General features: G+C 47.4%; 1 protein-coding gene across 1 annotated transcript; it reads left to right on the forward strand.

Moving 5' to 3' along the window:
* The first annotated feature begins 1,068 nt into the window (after positions 1-1,068).
* On the forward strand, positions 1,069-11,875 carry PIP5KL1 (phosphatidylinositol-4-phosphate 5-kinase like 1). The gene is made up of 11 exons (XM_043988025.1): positions 1,069-1,122; positions 1,865-1,936; positions 2,250-2,483; positions 3,233-3,283; positions 4,813-4,967; positions 5,416-5,540; positions 6,003-6,037; positions 6,122-6,177; positions 7,959-8,071; positions 8,471-8,624; positions 10,375-11,875. The coding sequence occupies exons 1-11, from the start codon at positions 1,093-1,095 to the stop codon at positions 10,730-10,732; spliced, it is 1,383 nt and encodes a 460-aa protein (XP_043843960.1). The 5' UTR covers positions 1,069-1,092; the 3' UTR covers positions 10,733-11,875.
* The last annotated feature ends 9,937 nt before the right edge of the window (positions 11,876-21,812 follow it).

Consider the following 21,812-nt stretch of genomic DNA (forward strand, 5'->3'; position numbering starts at 1 on the left):
CAGCCTCAGACACTTGACACTAGCTGTGTGACCCTGGGCAAGTCACTTAATCCCCATTGCCCAGCAAAAAACAAAAAAAAAATTGTATTGTAGAATATAAATTCTCTGAAGTTCTTTCCAGTTCCACAATACTATGGTATCTTCAGTCCCTTTTGCTAAAGAAATTGATGTTGATCTCTGCATCAATCCTAAATTTGACCAAAGGACCCTTGCCCACCAAGATTTGAACTCTTTGGATCTCACACATGCTCCATTTACTTCCTAACCCTCCAGTTCCCAGATTGAGACCCAAAATACTGAACTCATTCCCCTTCCCCTAGGTCCTTTGGGTATGCCCCACAATTCCACCAAGGGGCAGCTTGAGGCCCTGGTCCTGAGCAGGGAACCCTACATCAGGTGAGTGGGGGAGGGCAAGGAGAGGAAGCAGAAACACCTCAGCACCCTGGAATCTTCAAATACTGGCCATGTAAGGGACTAGTCCGAGAGGTTTCCCAGCGTGAAGTGTGAAACGGTCAATTTGAACCTGGTCAGGTGCCCTGAGTTCAAGTCCCAGTCATGTTCAGTTCTCCATGACCTCTCTGAGAGTCATTTTTGTCATCTGTAAAATGATGGGGCTGGTTTAACTAAGTGATCTATAAGAACCCTTCCAACTCTAGGCCTCTAATCCCACGGGATCTATCATTTAATCGAGTGGGAGGGACGGTTTGGGGAAACTGAGGCCCGGGAAAGTGATGAGACTAGAGCAGGTTCAGACAGCCCCAGGATTCCACCCCAGATCGTTTGATTCCCAATCCAGCCCCCAGGGAGCAGGACAGAACTCAGGAATCCGGCCTCCTAGCCTTTGCCCACCGCCACCCCCGTGTCCAGCGATCCGTTTCCCTAGTGCCTGGAGCCAATCAGGGCCTCTCGCGCGGATGCTCGAGGGTAGGCATGACCAGCCCGAGGCGTCGAGGTGGGGCGGTGGGGGCGGGGCGGCGGGGCGGGGGCGTGGCCTGAGGGCCGAGGGGCGGGACAAAGGAGCCGGGCGAGGCCGGGAGCCCGTGCTCTTGTGGGGCAGAGGCGGCGAGAGCGGCAGCAGCGTCTGCGGGGGCGATGGAGGAGAAACCCTCGAAGCGCAAAGAGGTAGGTCCGGGCGGACGTACGGGTGGCCGGCAGGATGACTGCACTCTGGTCAGCCTGGCCTCCTGCTAAACTCCCGCTCCTGCCCGGTGCCTTCGAGCCTCTTGCAAGAGCCCCTCGCCCCTAGCTCTGCCCCTCGGAGCCCCCCCGGGGGCTCGTGGGCCCCCTCCTGGGACGGACAGGACGGGACGGGGATGGCCCTTCACAGTCGCCGCTGGGGCTCGTGTGACGTGTAGTCCACCACCCACCCACAACTCTCTGGGTGCAGGGCACACGCGTGCCGGGGCAGGGGTCTTCTGCTCTTCCTGGGATTTGCAAGGGTTTCGAGGTGACATTCCTATGCAGGAACATCTATAACTCTTGGGCACGTGTTCCTGCGTGAGTAGCGTGTGTCCTGTTGAATGATCATCTGCCCCTGATCCCCAGGCTTGTTCCTCACCCCCTCCCCTTCCCCCTCCGCCCAAGATCGAGCCCGTCTGACAGCCCAGGAGGGCTGACCGCGTGCTGTGTCCCTCCAAGGAAGGCTGTCCCTACCCCTCTCTCATCCCACCCCAACACGGGTTGCCCCTGACCCTGCATGCCCCCCTCCCTGGGAGTGCTGCTCTTGCCCCTGGAGGCACACCCCAGACTCGTAACTAGCAGTCCTGAAGCCTGTGCCGGCAAACAGCCGTTCGTGGAGTGCGAGGCAGCTGCCGAGGAAGTTTGAGGGTACAAGACCCTGACATTCTGAGTCTTCTCTGGACAGGTGCAACGCCACAGAGGACGAAAGTGGCCGGTTCTCCAGCAAGTCCAATCCAAACCCCTACCCTTTAGACTGGTGAGGAAGGTGACCACCGAGGGGCGGGGGGCGGGAAAATGGTCATCTCCAAACCCCGGTGTCTAAAGCGTAGCAGGAGTGACCGGCGCGGGGGGGGGGGGGTTGAGGAAGGAAGTTTGAGGCCACCAGAGGCGGAGGTCTGGGCTGGGGGGTGGGAGCAGTTGTGCCCCAAACGTGAGGGGCTGTGGCGCGGGGCTATTGGAAGATGTGAGGTGCAGGAACGCTTGGGTGCGGGACCACTAGGGAAGTACCCTGAAATAACCCCCCAGGCGCCCCATTTTTCCTCCGCCTTAAGTGTATCTCCCTCCCCCAGGTGGCCCGTCCCTGCGTCTGCCCACAGGAGGCTGGCGCCACACGCAGGCCCGGCCGCCCCTTCGGCTCCCAAGGCAACTCCCTCTTGCAGCGATTCCTGTGGCACATAAGAGAGAGGTGGAAATTGCTCGGCCTTTTTGAGATTAATGCCCAACATGAGTATTACGGCCTGACGTGCATGATTAAGACAGGGCTTCGGGAAGCCATCCAGGTCTCCATAGACTGCCCTTATGGGGTGAGCCGCCTTGTGAAGAGGACCCAGCAGGACGACAGCTTTGGGGTGGCACTCAGTGGGGGAGACAGCACAAAAAACTGACGCCAGGGGACCTTAGGGTCCAGCCCCCGGGCTCTGCTGCTTACTTGTTGGAAAATCACTTTCCTTCCCCCAACCTAAATTCCCTCATTCGAGGTCAGACTCGAATTGAGATGGTTTCAGAGATCTATTCTAGCGCCAGCCCCCCCAGGTTCTGTGGCTCTTCCCAATTTCAACGGCCTGTGATTCTTTGAATAAAAAACATATACGTACTCCCACCTCCGGTCTGACCCTGCCCTCTGGCCGCCCGAGAACCAACTGTGCCCCATCCTTCTGGCCTGCGCCCCCCGCCCCCAGCCCCCCCCCCCAAATCGTGCCTGAGTGTGCTCAGAAAATCCCAGAGCTCACAGACTGGTCCAGAAGCTGAGCCGGGCAATTGGGTGAGGCAGCGTGGGGGAGAGGAACTGTCCTCTCCTGGGATTGCTGAAAGAGAAGAGGAAGAAAGCGGGAGAGAGGGCTGGGAAAGGTTGTTGGAGGCGGGAAGTAGGAGAGGCAGGATGCTGAGGTTCACTAGCTGTATGTAGCCCCCCCCCCTTCCAGTTTTCCCAGCCACCCTCTATTGATACTCTGGGGGCAGGAAACGGGATTAAATTGAGAGTGGGTTTGAAAGTCCTTAAGGGATGGAGCAGGAGAGAATTTCACCGAAGCCGTTGTCTGTCTCCCCCTTCCAGCAATCCCTAAAGAAGGAAGATTATACATCTGTATTGATCCAGCCCCACAAGGTAGGAGCATCAGGAATCCTTGGAGCTGGAGGGAGGGAGGGGCTCTAGCCACTGCCTTAAATTTGGTTTTGGAAATAACCCGGGACTAGTCTAGTGGGTGCCCCTAGTGTCCTCATTTTTCAAATGGTTACAATAATCCCTGCCCTGTCTCCATCATAGACTTGTTAGGAAGGTCAAGGTACATAATGGATGGGAAAGCTGTATTTAACCCTCACAGGCCTGGCTTACACAGGGAACCCTCAGGACAGATCTCTGGCCTAAACACTTCCCTGTTAGAATTTCTGATATATGTCACCGCCCCAGGAGATAACATGTGTGTGCAAATGGGCACGTGTCCTCCACCACCGATACATTGTAGGGGCTATCCCAAGAACGCACAAATGCGTTTCCACACGCCGGTGTGCATGTGTACAGTATTTACGGTCATACAATGCTTATATGTGTTTTATAAATGGGCATGATTTTGTGGTGTGTCATGATAAGAAAGGGGAAATAAACATTTATTAAGGGCCTGCTATGGACCAGCCACTGTGCTTTAGCATTTTACAAATATAATTTCACATAATAATAATAACAGCAGTAATAATTAGCTCTATATAGGGTTTAATCTGTGTCAGGCACTTAACATTTTTTTTTCCTTATTTGATCCTCACAATAGCCCTGGGGGGGGTGCTATTATTATCCCCATTTTACAGTTGAGAAAACTGAGGCAAACAGAGGCTAAGTGACTGGGTCAGGGTCACACAGCTAGTAAGTGTCTGAGGCCGGGTTTGAATGTAGGTCTTCCTGATCCCAGGCATGATGCTCTATTTGCTGCACCACCTGCTTGGCTTCCCTGTAGTTTTCATAAAAAAACACTTGATTCATTCAGACCTGAAATTATATAAACTCTCACATGTGAGTGCTAATATAGTATGCCCTGTACAGCGTACACAGTATGTACGCCCCATATACATACATGTTCACATTTCATGTGTACATGTCTGTACCAAGTATACCAGCTACTGGAGAAACAGACAAAAAAACCAAACACATGAATGAGTCTCTGTCCTCAGGGAGCTTACATTCTTTGGGATACAACATATACTCATATAAAGATGGAGGGGCCTGTGATTTCATTGGTATAAGGAGTGACTGGGGGAGGATATCCTACAAGCATGTTGGCATCTTTTCTGCTTATAGCTTTAGAACGTTGCTTGGGGCACAGAGAGGTTCAACACTTTGCCCCAAATCATACAGCCAATATTGTAAATCTGGCTTCAGACACTGTCTAGCTGTGTGACTTTGAGCAAGTCACTTCACTCTATTGCCTCAGTTTCCTCATCTGTCAAATGAGCTGGAGAAGGAAATGGCAAACTTCTCCAGTATCTTTGCCAAGAAGACCCCAAACGGGGTCATGAGGAGTCAGACACAACTGAAATGGCTTGAAACCAAGGTCTTCTTGACTTCCAAACCAGACCTACATCCATTAGACAGCTAGGTGGTAGAGTAGATAGAGCTATGTTGTTTCATTGGCCCTCCCCCCTTAGGGCTTTGAAATGGGCACCCTCGCAGCCCCTGTCTTTGCCCACCTTCGCCACTTCCTGGGCCTGGCAGAAAAGGATTACCAGAACTCCTTGAGTTCCAGCCGCTGCTTCTTACAGTTTATCAGTAATTCCAAGAGCAAAGCGAACTTCTTTTTGACGTGAGTGTCACATGAAAGGCGGGAAACAGTTGAGGAATGGGGGGCCCTGGGAAGAAATATAGTGGGGAACCACCTAGGGGCAGGCAGACAGGCTGGTCCCAGTAGTTCTCAGTCATCTGTGTGCAGTGCTAGATGGGGAGAGAGCAGAAATCTGAGTGCTGGAGATCTGTGAGGAACTCTGGCCAGGGGGACCTTGAATGGAGGTTTTGTGTGTGTGTGTGTGTGTGTGTGTGTGTGTGTGTGTGTGTTAAAATATAAGGGCTGGGATTAGAGGAAATCCAGGGATTAGAGAGGCCAGAGAATGATGGAGAAAACAAGGGAGGAGAGTGGGAAGGGAGGGAGAAAGTGGTGGGGGGGGGGCGGGGAGAAGAGATGGTTAACCTGGCTAACCCTCCAGGCTGGCCTTAACCTGACCCTCTGACTCTTCTTGGCCTTTCCCCGATCCCAGAAATGACAAGCGCTTCTTCTTGAAGACCCAAGATAAGTGGGAGGTCCAGTTTCTGCTCTCCAAACTGGCCCTCTACATTCATCACCTCCATGAATACCCCCATTCCCTGCTTGTCAAGTTTCTAGGTAGGCCCCAGGCCTGTCTGAGGACACTGCTCTGAGGCCTAGCTTCTTAAACTGTGGGTTGGACCCCATATAGGGTCAAGTAACTAAATGTGGGGGGTCACGAAAAATTAGGCAACAGTAAAAGGTTGTGTATACTTATTTTTATACCAATATACCTGGGGTGGAGTAAAAATTTCTGGGGCAAAAAGGGATCGAAAGTGGAAAAAATTGGGGGCAGCTAGGTGGTGCAGTAGATAGAGCACCAGCCCTGGAGTCAGGAGGACCTGAGTTCAAATCCGGTCTCAGACACTTAACACTTACTGGCTCTGTGACCCTGGGCAAGTCACTTAACCCTCATTGCCCTGCAAAAAAAACAAAAACAAAAACAAAAAACAGAAAGTGGAAAAAATTGAAGGGGTTAGGGATGTGGTTTTGGCTCCTTATATCTCCTTCTTCTTCTGATCTCTTTCTCTTTCCTGCTAGGTATCTATAGCATCAAGGTGGCTCAGGAGAAGAAGGTAGGAGATGTTTGGGGTATGGGAGATTCTGAATGTGAAAAGGAGGACAGAGGATGACCCTTCTTCCCTTTCTCCTTCCTCCAGAAGTACTTCATCATCATGCAGAGCATCTTCTACCCTGATGATCGAATTTCTGAAAGGTTGGTTGGGAGACAGGGAGCTTCCCATCCCTGCAAGCCTCTCAGCAGGCCCCTAAGGAAGGGATGATTAAGGTCTTGGTACTAGCCATTTACATTTCTGTTGTATTTTAAGGGTTGGAAAACACTTTCCTTATAACAACCCTGGGAGGTAGGGAGTGCAAGTCTTGTTACTCCCATTTTCCAAATGGGTAAGCTGAGACCCTGAGAAGCTAAATGACCTGTCCTTGTCTTACAATGAGTGTCAAAGCTTGAATTGGAACTCAGGTCTCAGGAGTCCTGGCATAGCATTCCTCTACTGAACCATGCTGCCTCCAGTGGTCCCAGAATGTCCCAACTGGAGGAAACCTAAGAACACAGAAATGGTAGAGCTCAGAGACCCTCCCTATAGGTCATTTACTTGAACTCTCTTAATATCTTTAGAATCCCCTTCATTTTAGACAGAAGGAAACTGAGGCCCAAAGATTCTAAATGTGGCAGCAGGATGACAGCTAGTCATGCATTTATTAGGCACTTACTGTGTGCCAGGCAGTGTGTTAAGTGCTGAGGGGACAGAGACAAAACCAATAATAACCCCTCCCCTCTAAGAGCTCACTCTGGGAAACAACATGTAAATAACACAGTCGATAGAAGGTAATAGAAGAGGAGAAGGTGCTAGCAGCTGAAAGGGGGACCAAGAAAGGCTTCCTGCAGGAGGGAGACTTGTACCTGAGTCAGGGAAGGTAAGAGGCAATGGTGACGGAACTGATAGAGCAAACGGGGAAACCTGGGCCGGAATCTTGCCCCTGCCACTTCATTACCAGCATCAAATCAGCCTCTTTCTATCTCAGGTTCCCCAATCATCCGTCACAGGATAGAATGAAGTGAGGGACAGGGAATGGGAAAGTGCTTTGTCCAGCTCTGCGGAGATGAGGGAGGGTTAGCATTCCTTCACTGAGCCTGATTGAGCATTTTTGTGGGTCGGCCCTGCCACAGACACCTCACTGGGATTCAGACAAAGAAGGAAATGCCTCGGTTTCTCCCTGGAGCTTTTCTCTTGGTCTTTGCTATTAGCCAGACTCCCTGAGGGGCTCTTGGGAAAGGTCATATGAAGGGGAGCCACTGTTTCCTTGAGTCTCTGTGAATTGTCCACTGAACCCTTGAAGCTGTGCTCTCTCTCTCTCTCTCTCTCTCTCTCTCTCTGGGATTCACTCACCTCCCCTCAGCCAATTTGTTAAATGTTTAACATAATGCCTTACTCAGAGTTGTTGCCTAATAAATATTTCTTCCCTCCCTTCTTCTTTCTTCCCTCTCTCCCTTCCTTCTTCCCTCCCTCCCTTTCTTCTTTGCTCCCTCTCTTCCTTCCTCCCTTCCTTCCTCCCTCCTTCCCTCTTCCCTCCCTCCCTTCCTTCTTTGTTCCCTCCCTTCCTTCTTTGCTCCCTCCCCTCCTCCCTCTCTTCCTGCTTTCCTTCATCCCTCCCTCCCTTCTTTCCTTCCTCCCTCCCTTCCTTCCTCCCTCCCTTCCTTCTTCCCTCCCCTCCTCCTTCCCTCCCTTCTTTGCTCCCTCCTTTCCTTCTTTCCTCCCTCCTTCCTTCTTCCCTCCCTCCTTCCTTTTTCCCTCCTTTCCTTCCTTCTTCCCTCCTTTCCTTCCTTCTTTCTTCCTTCCTTCTTTCCTTCCTCCCTCCCTTCCTTCTTCCCTCCTTTCCTCCTTTCCTTCCTTCCTTTCCTCCCTCCCTTCCTTCTTTGCTCCCTCCCTTTCTTCTTCCCTCCCTTCCTTCTATCCTTCCATCCACTTGCCTGATCAGGTATGATATTAAAGGCTGCCGACTGAGCCGCTGGACGGAACCTTTGCCTAAGGACAGCAACATTATCATGGTGCTAAAGGATCTCAACTTTGAGGGACACACCATCTCCCTGGGTGAGCCAGCCCCTCGTCTTGGAGCTGCCTCTAGGGTACTTGCTGCTTGCTGCTCCTGAGTATGTGTGCCCACAGCCTCAGCCTCTCAGCCCTCTTAGAAGCCCAGTTCTGCTTGGGAGGGCAGGGGGTCAGAGTCATCAGATACCAGCTGGGGTAAAATCTACCCCTGCCACTGGGGCAGGAGGCTGCTATGGGAGAGAAAACAGCAGCAGAGCCGCCATTCTGGGCCTAATGTTGAGCCCGGTGAAATGCTGGTGAATGCTATGCCTTCTCTGTGTGTTCCCCGTGCTCTTCTTTGTCTTGAATGCCCCCCCAAGACACCAGGCCTAGGGTCTCTCCCATGCTTCCTCTTCACCCACACTGCCCACCCTGCTCTGTGATCCTAACCCACTTCCACAGGGTCCCAGCGGAACTGGTTTCTCAAGCAGATGGAGCTGGACACGGCCTTCCTGCGTAACCTCAACGTCTTGGACTACAGCCTCCTGGTGGCCTTCCAGAAGCTGCACGTGGATGAGAAGAACTCAAGCAGGAACATCGTGACCCGTATAGCCCAGTAAGTCACCTTGGGGAGAACCTGGAGAAGACAGGACTTGAGAGTGGGATGGGGGGTGCAGAGGGGAACGTGACCTCTGGAATCAAGGAATTCAAGGGCCGGAATGTGAGAACCACACTGCACATATTCTGCTTGGCCCCAGAGGACAGAACTAAGAAAATGGGTGGAAATTGCCGAGAGACAGATTGAGGCTCGGTGTTAGGGGACACTTGGGAATGATGAGAGCTGTGTGGAAGGGGGATGGGCTTCTCTGGACACAGTGGGTCCCCCCTCCTTAGCAGGCTCCAGGCAGGGGCTGGGTCACCACTTGTGGAGTATACAATGCTGGGGATTCCTTTCAGGGGGTAGCTTTGACTAGGTGGCTGCCTTCCAACTCCATGATTGTGTGATTATTTGAGGGTGGGAGCAGGTTGCAAGGGAATAAGAGTAAGGAATTGAAATCATACAGGCAGGGGCCACATGGCAGCCCTTGCTTGAGGTACGATGAGGACCTAGAGGACCACTATCAGATCAGTGAAGGGACATGAACCCAATGCACACAAGTATCAGCTAAAGGGACTCAACTTTGTACCAGCTCTATGACGTTAGGCACCAAATCATTTTACTTCTTCTAGCCTCAGTTTCCTTGTCTAGAAAATGGGTAGAATGTTAATGAATTTTGAAGGTCTCTTCTAGCTTTAGAATGAGTCCTATGAGTCTATGAACTACATGTTTAGCATGGGAAATGATGGTGATGACGACGATGATGATGGTGGCCTAACATTTTCATCATGCTTTAAGGTTTGCAAAATGCTTATGACAATCCTGGGCAGTAGGTGCTCTTCTTATGCCCTTTGTACAAATGAACAGATCTCTGTTAAGTGACCTGCCCATAGCTAGTAACTTCCTGAGGCCGTAATTGACCCGCACGTCTTCCTCACTCCAAGTCCTGTGCTCCATTCTCTGTATCTCATAGCCACCCCAAAGGAAAAAGATAACAAGAAGACTTGTAGCTACAGCAATATTCAGATGTTTTGTAATGGGTTTCCTAAGGAAGTTTAAGAAGAAGTCATGTAGGGAGGGAATGAGCTCCCCATTATTGGAGATCTCCAAGTGGAGGCTGATTGATCAGTCGTGAAAGACATTTTGGCACGGGTGAGACTAGATGATTTCTGAGGATGTGTCCAGCTTGGAAATTCTATGGTTCTAGGGTTAAAATTGTGGGAATGAAGCAGATGAGATGGATATAAGAGGCTGGGGTGGGGCAGCTAGGTGACACAGTGGATAAAGCCCAGGCCCTGTATTCAGGAGGACCTGAGTTCAAATCTGTCCTCAGACACTTGACCACTTACTAGCTGTGTGACCCTGGGCAAGTCACTTAACCCCCATTGCCCTGCAAAAAAAAAAAAATTAAAAAAAAAAAATAAGAGGCTGGGAAGGGAGAGTGGAAAGGATGTGATGGGAGATATAAGGGAGGAACTGTTTGTTGGGAAAGCTTCCTTGAGAAGGGAACATAGGCCTCCCAGGGGAGAGGGACGGGAGGAACAAGTATTGATCAAGTGCTGAGCCCTTTACAAATATTATCTCATTTGATGAACTTTGGAAAGCAGCTGAGGAAACTGAGGCAGGCAGCAGTTAAGTGACTCACCCCGGGTCATGTAGCTAGGGAGTTTCTGAGGCCATGTTTGGACTCGAGTCTCCCTGATGTCTAGCATCCTGTCTCTCCACTGCTTTACCCAGCTTTTAATTTGCCCCTCTGTTTTCCTTTTAGGTCTGCGCATGGGGCATGGGGCGAGGCTTCATCAGTAACTTACTTGGCTTCGGACATGCTAGCCAAGCATCTGCGGAAGTACCCCACCCTGGCTTCCCTGAGCAAGAGCAAGTCTTACAACCTGGCTGCCCACAACTGCCGGCTCCTGCCCGATGTGCCCAATGCCTTCCACACCCTGGATGGCCCAGAACATCGCTACTTTGTAGGGATCATAGACTTTTTTACTGTCTACAATCTCCGCAAACGGATAGAGTTCTTTTGGAAATCCCTTCTTCACCCCGGCCGTTCCATCTCCACCGTCAGCCCCACCCACTATGCCAGCCGCCTCTGCCGTTGGGTGGATACTCACACCGTGTGACAGGGTGTCCTCAGAAAAGTCCCACCCTGGGTTGCTCCCTTGCACCACGAGGGGGCAGCCTTGGCTCAAAAGAATCAGACTCCTTCATGGTAGGCTATGCACTTGGGATGACGTTATGACTCCATTCCCTACTCCTATCCCATTCTTCCCAGACATCCCGGGATGCTGGGGAGATAAAGTTGGGGTCAGAAAATAATCTGATGTAGCAGGAAGAGCACTGGACTGAACATTAGGATACCAGCAGTTCTGGTCCCATCTCTGCCTCTAATTTACTATGCTTCCTTCATCTGGGCCTTGGTTTCCTTCTCTGTAAAATGAGTGTGTTGGATTTAATAGACTCAAAGGTCATTCCAGCTCTACGATGTTGTGGTCTGGTGAGGAGAACATTCAGGGGCTTAACATACATCTCCTTCTTCTCTACTCATGGTCTGAATGCTGGGTCTGAGCCATCCATGAGAAGAGAATGACTTCTGGGCAAACCCTTGGTCTCTGTTCAACCACCACCATGGCAAGTGACTCTTGGGAGAGGGCCACACCCTCCCGATCCATCTGCCGATTCCCAGAGCCCATAGCCTAGGGAATAGAAGAGAAATTATAATAGAGTGTTTCACCAAGTGCAGGGAACAGGGTTCTTGTTGGGGGTGCTTATGAAAATTATTCTTTTATGAAGAAGTATGTGGAGCCAAGGTGGCGGCAGTGGGGTGGTGATTCACATTAAGGCATCTGCACCCTGTCTTGTGTAACCCTGAACAAATTGTTCAGCTCTTGATGCCTTCATTTCCCCCTCAGTAAAGTGGGGAAAATAATCATAATTGCTCCCTCTATCTCTTGGGAGAGAAATGTAAGTTGAGATAACTGGAGGATAGATGTTATAGCAATATACCAAATATTCTGCTATATCAGGGATCTGTCATTTCTTTGGGATGGGTACTTCCTTCACTGTTGTGGTTTAGCAACGTTTCTCTGATGCAGTAGATGATCTTTAAGAGTTCTGTCCAAAAAAAAATGCATCACGTTATGGTTAGTTGATCAATAAACAAGCATTTATTAAGCACTTAATGTGTGTCAGATGCTGGGGATAGAAAGACAAAAATGAGACAGTCCTTGACCTCCCACAGCCTACTTTACTATTCCCCAGCTAGGTGGTGCAGTGACTAGAACCCCGGGCCTGGCATCAGCAAGCCCTGAGTTCAAATTCAGCCTCAGACACTTCCTAGCTGTGTGACCCTGGGCAAGTCACTTCACCCCATTTGCCTCAGTTTCCTCATCCATAAAGTGATCTGTAAAGGGAGAAGGAAATGGCAAACCACTCTAGTATCTTTGCCAAGAAAACCCTAAATGAAGAGTTGGACACCACTGAACAGCCACAGCCATTCTCCTGGAGGATTCCTTATTATGCCAATCTGCAGTACCCTAAGCAAAATTCCATTCGGCACAAATCCACTCCCCCCTAAAAAAGATCTTAATTTCTCCTATGTCAGTAATATCAGGGAATTGGGGCAATAGAGAGTCTATTGGCACTCATGTGCCTTGCCAGTCTCCAAAATGAGCTGTGCCTTTCAGGTACTACTCATACTTCTCACCAGCTACCCAGTGGGAGAGACGGGTTCCCAAAGGTCTGTCAATGAAGGGGCTGGGCTGGTTGGGTTACTCCAGGGAGTGGGGGTGGGACTTCTTGCCCTCTCTGATGCTTGCTCCAAACTGGGCTGATGAAACTGGGAACCCACCCCTGCACAAGATTCCAAGGCAAGCAGCCATCTGTGGTTCTGGATGATCATCCTGGTGATGAACCTCTCCAAACTTAGTGGAGGTACTCCAGGGATAACAGACATGCTGTCCACCACTGGTCCACATCTTTCTCTGGCTTGGCAGGAGCCTCCAGAACTTGGGCTCTACTTTCAGAAACCTTGGGCTGTCTCTACGCTTTGATGAGTCATTGGAGTAGACCTTTAGTCCTACGCCAGATATTAGTTGGTGTGGTGTGTAAAGAGAGCAAGGTGGCCTCTGGTTACACCACCCAAGGATAGGGAGGGCCCAGCAATTCTAAAGGCTGTTTAAAAAAGAGGAGGGCGGGTCTAAGTTCAGCTTCAAAAAAAGGAAAGTAATTTCCTTACTTTAAGCCCTCCACTTAATTTTTTTGGGGGGGTGGGGCAAGGAGGGTTAAGTGACTTGCCCAGGATCACACAGCTAGTAAGTGTCAAGTGTCTGAGGCCGGATTTGAATTCAGGTCCTCCTGAATCCAGGGTCAGTGCTTTTATCTACTGCGCCACCTAGCTGCCCCCCTCCACTTAATTTTGATCCTGATGAGAAAGATTATAGAACAGGGAGAAGATAGAGTTATCCCTTACACATCAAGGGGTATGCAGTGGGGGTGGGGGTGTTTGGAGGTTGGGTAGGGGCACAGAGACCCCCTGGACCTGGAAAATCCACATAAAATATTTTGGCCCTCCTCTTGTACCAGAGAAGTCTGAATTATGGTATTAAAAGATAAGATATGTTGATATTACATAATACTATATCTATTTTATGCATTTCTGAGTTCCTAAACTTTTTCTGTGTCATCTGCTGGCCTTTGTCATCTGCGGTTTCCACAAAACTCCCCCCAAATTCCCATTTAATTTCTTATGCTGACCTGTGATATATCAAAACTGCGATGGAGAAAGTAGAGATGTGGAAGGGATACTATAATTGGAGGGAGTCTATGGTAAGAATTCTGGGATTTCTCTCAGCATTACTGTTAGCTCATTGTGTGACCCTGGATGACTCTTCAGCCTTTCCTTCTTAGTGCTTTTTGTTAGATCAGTCAATCGAGTATTTTCTGAACCTACTATGTGCCAATCACTGTACTATCCACTAAGGCTATAAGCACAAAAGTGAAATAAAGAGTTCCTAATCTTAAGAAGCTTGTGGAGACATGACAACATAGAAATATATATATATATATACACATATATATATTTTAAATATGTATATATACATATACATGTATATGCAAAATAGATACAAGGTAATATTGGTAGGAAGGAGACCAGCAAAAAGTGGGGGGTGCTTTATGTAGAAGACAGCACCAGAGATGGGCAGTTAGGTGGCACAGTGGATAAAACACTGACCCTGGATTTAGGAGGAACTGAGTCCAAATCCAGCCTCAGACACTTGACATTTACTTACTAGCTGTGTGACCCTGGGCAAGTCACTTAACCCTCATTGCCCTGCAAAAAAGAAAGGAAAGGAAAAAAAAGAAAGGAAGAAATAAAGAAACTAGGAATTCTAAGAGGCAGACATAAGGATCATATTTCATGTCCCTACTCTGTAGCAAGCATATATACCTCAAGATTCTATGCAGGGTCCTTTTCTCTCTCTGTCTCTTTCTGTCTCTGTCTGTCTGTCTGTCTGTCTCTGTCTCTCTCTGTCTCTCTCTTCATCCTCTCTCTTTGTGAACTAGCTAGCTTTTATGGATTTAATGATGATCTTTATGCAGGTAACTCCCTGATCTATTTGTACAGACTGGGCACTTCCCTCTTCACTTCACGTTCCACGTCACCAACTGCTATTGGCCATCCCCCACTGGATGTCCTTTAGACATCTTAAATTTAACATGTCCAGATTTGGATTATTTCCTTCCTACTCCACCTTCTTTTCTAACTTCCCCATTTCTATCAAAGGTATCACCATCCTTCCAGTCACCCAGGTTCACAACCTTTGAGTCATCCTCAACTCTCCTTTGTGTCACTCCCACAATCAATTAATTGTTCAGTCTTGTCTGCTCCACCTCTGAGTATATCTTGTATCTGTCTCCTTCTCTATATCCATATCCTCATCACTCTAATTCAGGGCTTTATCATCTCTCACTTGGACTATTGGAATTATTTCCTAATCGATCTCCTTGCTTCATTCTCTCTTCTGTCCAATTCATCCTCCACACAGCTGTAAAATTGAGATTCCTAATTCATAGGTCTGAGTATCTCCCTCTCTTATCCAAAAAACTCTAGTGACTCCATACTTCTTCTGAGAGAGAAAATATAAATTCTTTTTTTTTTTTTTAGTGAGGCAATTGGGGTTAAGTGACTTGCTCAGGGTCACACAGCTAGTAAGTGTCAAGTGTCTGAGGCCGGATTTAAACTCAGGTACTCCTGAATCCAGGGCTGGTGTTTTATCCACTGTACCACCTAGCCGCCCCGAAAATATAAACTCTTATTGGTCACCCAAAGCCCTTCACAATTTGGGCCCGGTCTTTTCCAGGTTCAATGCACATTACTCCATATAATGAGGATGAGGATTGAGAAAAGCTCATTGGATCTGGCAACTAAGATCATTGCAAACTTTAGAGACATCAGAGGAGAAAGCACTTTGCTCACTCAATGATCAGGCCCAACAGCCTAGCATACTGGCTCTTTCTAGTACATGACATTCTATCTCCTATCTCCCTGGCTTTGCCCAGGCTCTCCCCCTATGTTTGGGATGCATTCCAGCCTCACCTCCACCTCCTAGAATCCATAGCTCCCTTCAAAGCTCAGTTCAAATGACCACTTCTTACATGAAGTCCTGCTCTCACTACCCCCCCCAAATTACTCTATTTATTTACTATGTGTAAAGTTGGCATTTATTTATATGTATACACATTATTTTCCCCAATCAAATATAAAGTGCTTGAAGAAGACTCTTTCATTTTTATCTCTGTGACACCAGCGCATAGTAGCTATTCAATAAATGTTGGTTGGTCTGTTGACTGGACAGCCTAGTGAGCTCAGTAATGCAAGAATGATTATGTCTGTTTTATAGGTGAAGAAACAGAGCCTCAATCGTGTTAAGACTTGTCCTGGGGGCAGCTAGATGGTGCAGTGGATAGAGCACTGGCCCTGGATTCAGGAGTTCTTGAGTTCAAATCCGGCCTCAGACACTTAACACTTACTAGCTGTGTGACCCTGGGCAAGTCACTTAACCCCAATTGCCTTACTGAAAAAAAAAAAAAAGACTTGTCCTGGATATGAAGCCAGGCATCCTGATTTGGTAGCCAGCCCACTTTTTATTACACTCTGCTTCCTCTTCACTACTGGGGACTTAGATATTTATTTCTTCAGATTTAGAAAAGAATTTTTGAGATTTCTCAATCCATGAATCTGAAACCTCTTGCCTTGTTGTTGTCGTTTTGGGGTGGTTTTTTTTTTGGGAGGGGGGAAGCTAATTAAAAATAATCGTGGGGCAGCTAGGTGGCCCAGTGGATAAAGCACTGGCCCTGGATTCAGGAGGACATGAGTTTAAATCTGACCTCAGACACTTGACATTTACTAGCTGTGTGACCCTGGGCAAGTCACTTAACCTTCATTGTCCCACCAAAAAAAAAAAGAAAGAAAGGAAGAAAGAAAGGAAGGAAGGAAGGAAGAATGAATGAAAAATAATTGTAGCTAGCATTTATATAGCACTTTAAGGTTTGCAAAACACCAGATATATGCTATCTCATTTGATCCTCATAATGACCCTAGGAGGCAGGTGCTATTATTATCATCACCATTTTACAGATGGGGAAACTGAGGCAGATAGAGGTTAAGTGACTTGCCCAGGACCACACAGCTAATAAATGTCTGAAACTAGATTTGAACTCAGGTCTTCCTAACTCCAACTCCAGCACTTGACCCACTGAGCTACTTGGCTGGTGACTGGAGGGCAACCAGGATGGTGAAGTGTTAGGATTCAGCTATATAAGGATCATCTGAAAGAAATTATTATGTTTAATGTAGAAAGAACATGATATGATGGAAAATGTTCTCCACATCCAGAAAAAAGAACTGTGATTCTGAATGCAGATTGAACCATACTGTTTCTACTTTTTGGTTGTTGTTGTTTTTCTTTATTGATGTTTTTTCCCTTGTGTTCTGATTCTTTTTTCACAACATGACTAATGCAGAAATTAAAAAAAATTTAAAAACAAAAAAAGGGAAAGAACATGATAACTATATTCAAAGAAAATATGTATCAGGGGTGTGCTGGTAAATGTTGAACAACCATCTCTCAGGGAAAAAAAGTACACAGGACACAGTTTCATCTGTATCATTAACACTTTCTCCATCACTTTTTTGGAATTTTTTTTGAGGTATTTGGCGTTAAGTGACTTGCCCAGGGTAACACAGCTAGTAAGTGTCTGAGGCTGGATTTGAACTCAGATCTTCCCAACTCCAGGGCTGGTGACCTATCCACTGTGTCCCCAGCTGCCTATCTCCATCATTTTCTTAAATGTAGGTGAGCAACAAAACAATAGTTCAAGTCCTGGGTTACAGCATTTACTGATTTTCTCTTTCTTTCTTTCTTTCTTTCTTTCTTTCTTTCTTTCTTTCTTTCTTTCTTTCTTTCTTTCTTTCTTTCTTTCTTTCTTTCTTTCTTTCTTTCTTTCTTTCTTTCTTTCTTTCTTTCTTTCTTTCTTTCTTCCTTCCTTCCTTCCTTCCTTCCTTCCTTCCTTCCTTCCTTTCTTTCTTTCTTTCTTTCTTTCTTTCTTTCTTTCTTTCTTTCTTCTTTCTTTCTTTCTGCATTTACTGATTTTCAAGGGGAAAATGCTGCCACTGAAAATGGCAGTCCTCTCTGTTGAGCCCTCTGCTGGCTCTAACACACCTGATTTTATCTTTGTACTCCTGAAAATGCCCCAAGGATAAGCTATCTGGACTGACCAGGACAGGATATGGAAGCCCCCAAAGTTGATATGATCTTGAGCTCCATTACGAGAGGCATCATGTCCAGGGTGATAGTCCTCTGTCCTCTTCTGGACAGATCACATCTGTCAGATGTGGTCAGATCACATGTGTTCAGATCGAACCGAACTCAGTTGTAGGTGTCCCATTTTTGGAAGAATGTTGCTCCCCTAAGGGGTAACCAGGATGGTAAAGAATCTGAGGCTCCTGCCAAGTAAGGAGGACTAGCAGAAGGAACTGAGGATGCTTAACTTAGAGTGGAAAAACTTGAAGCAGCATGAGAGCTATCTTCAGGTATTTGAAGAATTGCTACGGGGAGGATTAGACAGGTCCTGTTTGACAGCAGAAGGTAGAAGGAGGAGTAATGGGCGAAGGTTGCAAAGAGGAAAATTTAGGCTTGATCAGGAGAAAAGCATTAATGAGTATTAGTCTCATCCCAAAGTGGAATTCGTGGGCTGCTTCAAGAGCTAGTGGATTGGGGCAGCAGGGTAGCACAATGGATAGAGCACTGGCTCTGGATTCAGGAGGACCTGGGTTCAAATTTGGCCTCAGACACTTGACACTTACTAGCTGTGTGACCCTGGGCAAGTCACTTAACCCCAATTACCTCACCAAAAAAAAAAAAAGAGCTAGTGGATTTCCTCTCACTGGAGGGAGGCCTTCAATGGAGACCAGGGGAGCCCTGGTCAATTATGTTCTGGAAAGGCTTCTCATTCCTGTATGAGTTAGATTGAGATGGTGCCTGAAGTCGTTCCTGATTCTGAGAGGTTGTGAATTGTTGAAAAGTGATCTGGGCAGAGGAAAATGAGAAGAAGCCTTTGGAAAGGGCTCAGACCCCTAGACCCCACCTTGAAAAAGGAAGATACTTGACTGATGTGGTAACCTTTAGTTAATTCTCACGAATGAGGACATGCTGAGGGTGTGGCTGGTATGGTCACCTCACAAGCGTTTTGGGGAGAGAGGAGGGGAGGATTTTCTTTTGCCAAAGGGTTTAGGGGTTAGTCTCAGCCCTCAAAGTCATTTTAAAATGCACTAAGCCTCTTTTCTATGCTCCAGTAACTGTGGATTAGGTTGGGAGAGGCCAATGAGAAGGCATGACTTTTCACCGAAATGTAGACATGAATACCTCTTGAGAAACCATCCTATGCCCCCCTTCTCCCCCCTCCCCGCCCCTATATAGGCCTGCTCTATCCCTTTGGGGTGTGGCCAGAGCCTCTGTCCCCAGGATCTTCAGCTGTTACCCAGTCTGAGGTCAAAGGTGGAATAGGATAGAAAAGCTCTTATTAAACACAGTGCTAAGTGTTTAGGATCCAATCAGAAAATGGAGACAGTCCTTGAGATGAGATATAAAGGTCTGTTCGTGCTCATGATGGATGGAAAGACCAGATAGGATTAATCAGAGAAAGCATCAGAGCTGACGGAAAGGCTCTGGGGACTTTGGAGAATAGGACAAATGGTCTCATCAAGAAGATAGTGAGGGGCAGCTAGGTGGCGCAGTGGATAGAGCACTGGCTCTGGATTCAGGAGGAACTAGGGTCAAATCTGACTTCAGACACTTAACACTTACTAGCTGTGTGACCCTGGGCAAGTCACTTAACCCCAATTGCCTCACCAAAAAAAAACACCAAACCAAACCAAAACAAAACAAAAAAAGAAGATAGTTCAAGGGTGAAAATGGGGTGGAGTTCTCCTGCAGAGAGAATCGGGGTCAGCATCCAGGTGACAGTGGGCCTAATGGGAACCGAACAACTGAGCAACAAAGATCTGTTTGGTAAGGCAATGGGGTTAAGTGACTTGCCCAGGGTCACATGGCTAGTAAATGTCAAGTGTCTGAGGCTGGATTTGAACTCAGGTCCCCCTGACTCCAGAGCCAGTACTCTATCCACTGAGCCACCTAGATGCCCCAAGGATCTGTTTGGAAAGGTAGGGACCAGAAGGGGCCTTATAGCTTATCTTGTCTAAACTTCTCATTTTACAAATTAGTTAAAACAGTGGCTAGAGTGCTGGGCTGGGAGTCAGGAAGCCCTGAATTAAAATCCTACTTCCTTTTTTTTGTTTTGTTTTGTTTTGTTTTGTTGGGCAATGGGGGTTAAGTGACTTGCCCAGGGTCACACAGCTAGTAAGTGTCAAGTGTCTGAGGCTGGATTTGAACTCAGGTACTCTTGAATCCAGGGCTGGTGCTGTATCTACTGCACCACCTAGCTGCCCCCAAAATCCTACTTCCTAAACTTATTGACTATGTGACCCTGGGCAAGCTTGTTTAACCTCAGTCTCAGTTTCCTCAATCTGTAAAATGATAATGGGAAAGGAAGGAGAGTTGGATTTGATGTTCCCCATAGGTCCTTTCCAGCTCTAAATTTAGGATCCTATGAAACTGGGACAAAACATGGCCAAGGTGACACAGGCCTGCCAGGATAGGCGTTCAAAGACAAATCAATGCCTTGTTCTTGCCACAGCAACACAACCAAATTTGGCCCTTCTCTAGTCTAAACACCCCCAGTGCCTTAAACCAATTCTCCTTAAGCCTAGTTTAAGAGATAATATTAAAGAGACAGCGCTGATTGGGAAGAACACTGGCCTTGTAATCCGAAGACCTGAGTTTGAGTCTCTTTCAGTATTTGCCCGCTTGTGGGCAAGTCACATGGCATTCTCTGAGCCTCAGTTTCCTTAGCTGCTAAGATGGACCTCCAAAAACAATGGAGGAAATCACTTTGTAAACCATATGGTGCTACAGAAATGTGAGATGCTGTGTGATCCTAGGCAAATCATTATTCTTCTCTAGGACCCAGTTGATTTGTACAATGAGGAAGTTGAACTAAATAGTCAGTGTTGCCCTTGGATTCTGTACTATCAAAGGAAGTGGTGGAGTGTTTGCTGAGACTCACAGGTGGCTGAGACAGCTTTGACCAACCCCTGTGAGAGTATAGGGAGAAGCCCAGCTCTGTCCAGGGGAATTCAGGCTAAAAAAGTTTTTTGAGGGATAGATTTGGCAAACCCCCTGGCCCAGGATGGGGGTGGGGGGCTGTCACATGGTTAGGAGACATCTTGGCCTCACTTTCCTCATCTTTATGTTATGTGGTTAGGATTAAACTTTAAACTGGCCAGCTAAACTGAAGGACAGACTTGAGAAGCAAGAGGGTTAAGCCTATTAGACATGGCTGCTCCTTGAATGGCACCAAGCAGACAGATAACTCCAGAAGTCAGGAACACCTCCCTCATTCCAGCTTCCCCCACCCCCAAAGGGAACTTTCCACAGTCAGATGACTGCCCCATCTGTCCCTCCACCATCCGTCCTCTATTAAAGCTTTTGCCTTTCTCCTGTTGGAGGAGATAGGTATCTCAGACAACCATGTCTCTGAACCATCTCCTCCTTGGTCAACTTTCTCTAGCACCTAAATAAAAGATTATTTTATTCTAATTGGATTTGTGTATGAGAGGGTATAATTCTTTAAAGTGGAATACCTCATCAACATTGTGTGTTGATCAACTGTGATAGACTAGATTCTTCTCACCAATCCAATAGAACAAGAGTGTTCCAAGGGACTCATGATGGAAAAGGCTCTCCAAATCCAGGGGAAAAAAAAAAGGAAACATGGAATATGGATGTTAATTGGATCATACTATTTCTTTTGTTTTTGATGCTATTGGTTTTCTGATTTGAGGTTTTTCCTTTGTGCTCTGATCCTTCTCGTATGACATAACTAATGAAGAAATGTTTAATGTTATTATGTATATATAACCTATATCAGATTGCCTGCTGTCTGGGGGGGGAGGGAGGGGAGGGAGGGAGAAAAATTTGAAATTGGAAATCTTATATAAACAAATGTTGAAAACTATTTCTACATGTAACTGGAAAATAATAAAATATAAAATATGAAAATAAAAAAGAGGAATACCTAAGGACCCCCTCCCCTCACCACCACCACCAATTTCCCTGGTGACATTTAAATGGTGGTAATTCCTACTCTGCTTAATTCGAATAAGCAGAAGGTAAGGTAGAAAGGGGTATATGGGTAGATAGGTGGGGATAGAGTACTGGGCGTGGAGTCAGGAAGTTTCATCTTTGTGAGTTCAAATGTGACCTCAGACACTTCCTAGCTGTGTGACCCTGGGCAAGTCACTTCACCCTGTTTGCCTCAGTTTCCTCATCTGTAAAATGATCCGGAGAAGGAAATGGCAAACCACTCAAGTATCTTTGTCAAGAAAACCCCAAATGGGGTCAGAGGAGTCGGAAAGGACTGAACGACAACAAAGAAGGGGAATATTGATAGGTCGGTGTGATGTAGGGGAAAGAACCTGGTTCTCAGGCGGCTTTAGGTCCCGTTAGCCCCCCTAACTGGCTCACAGCGTCAGCGTGGCCTCGGGCCACTCACTGAGCGCTAGCCGCCTCCTTGGCAAGTCCC

This window comes from Dromiciops gliroides, chromosome 2 (genome assembly GCF_019393635.1).
Source record: "Dromiciops gliroides isolate mDroGli1 chromosome 2, mDroGli1.pri, whole genome shotgun sequence".
Lineage (NCBI taxonomy): Eukaryota > Metazoa > Chordata > Mammalia > Microbiotheria > Microbiotheriidae > Dromiciops > Dromiciops gliroides.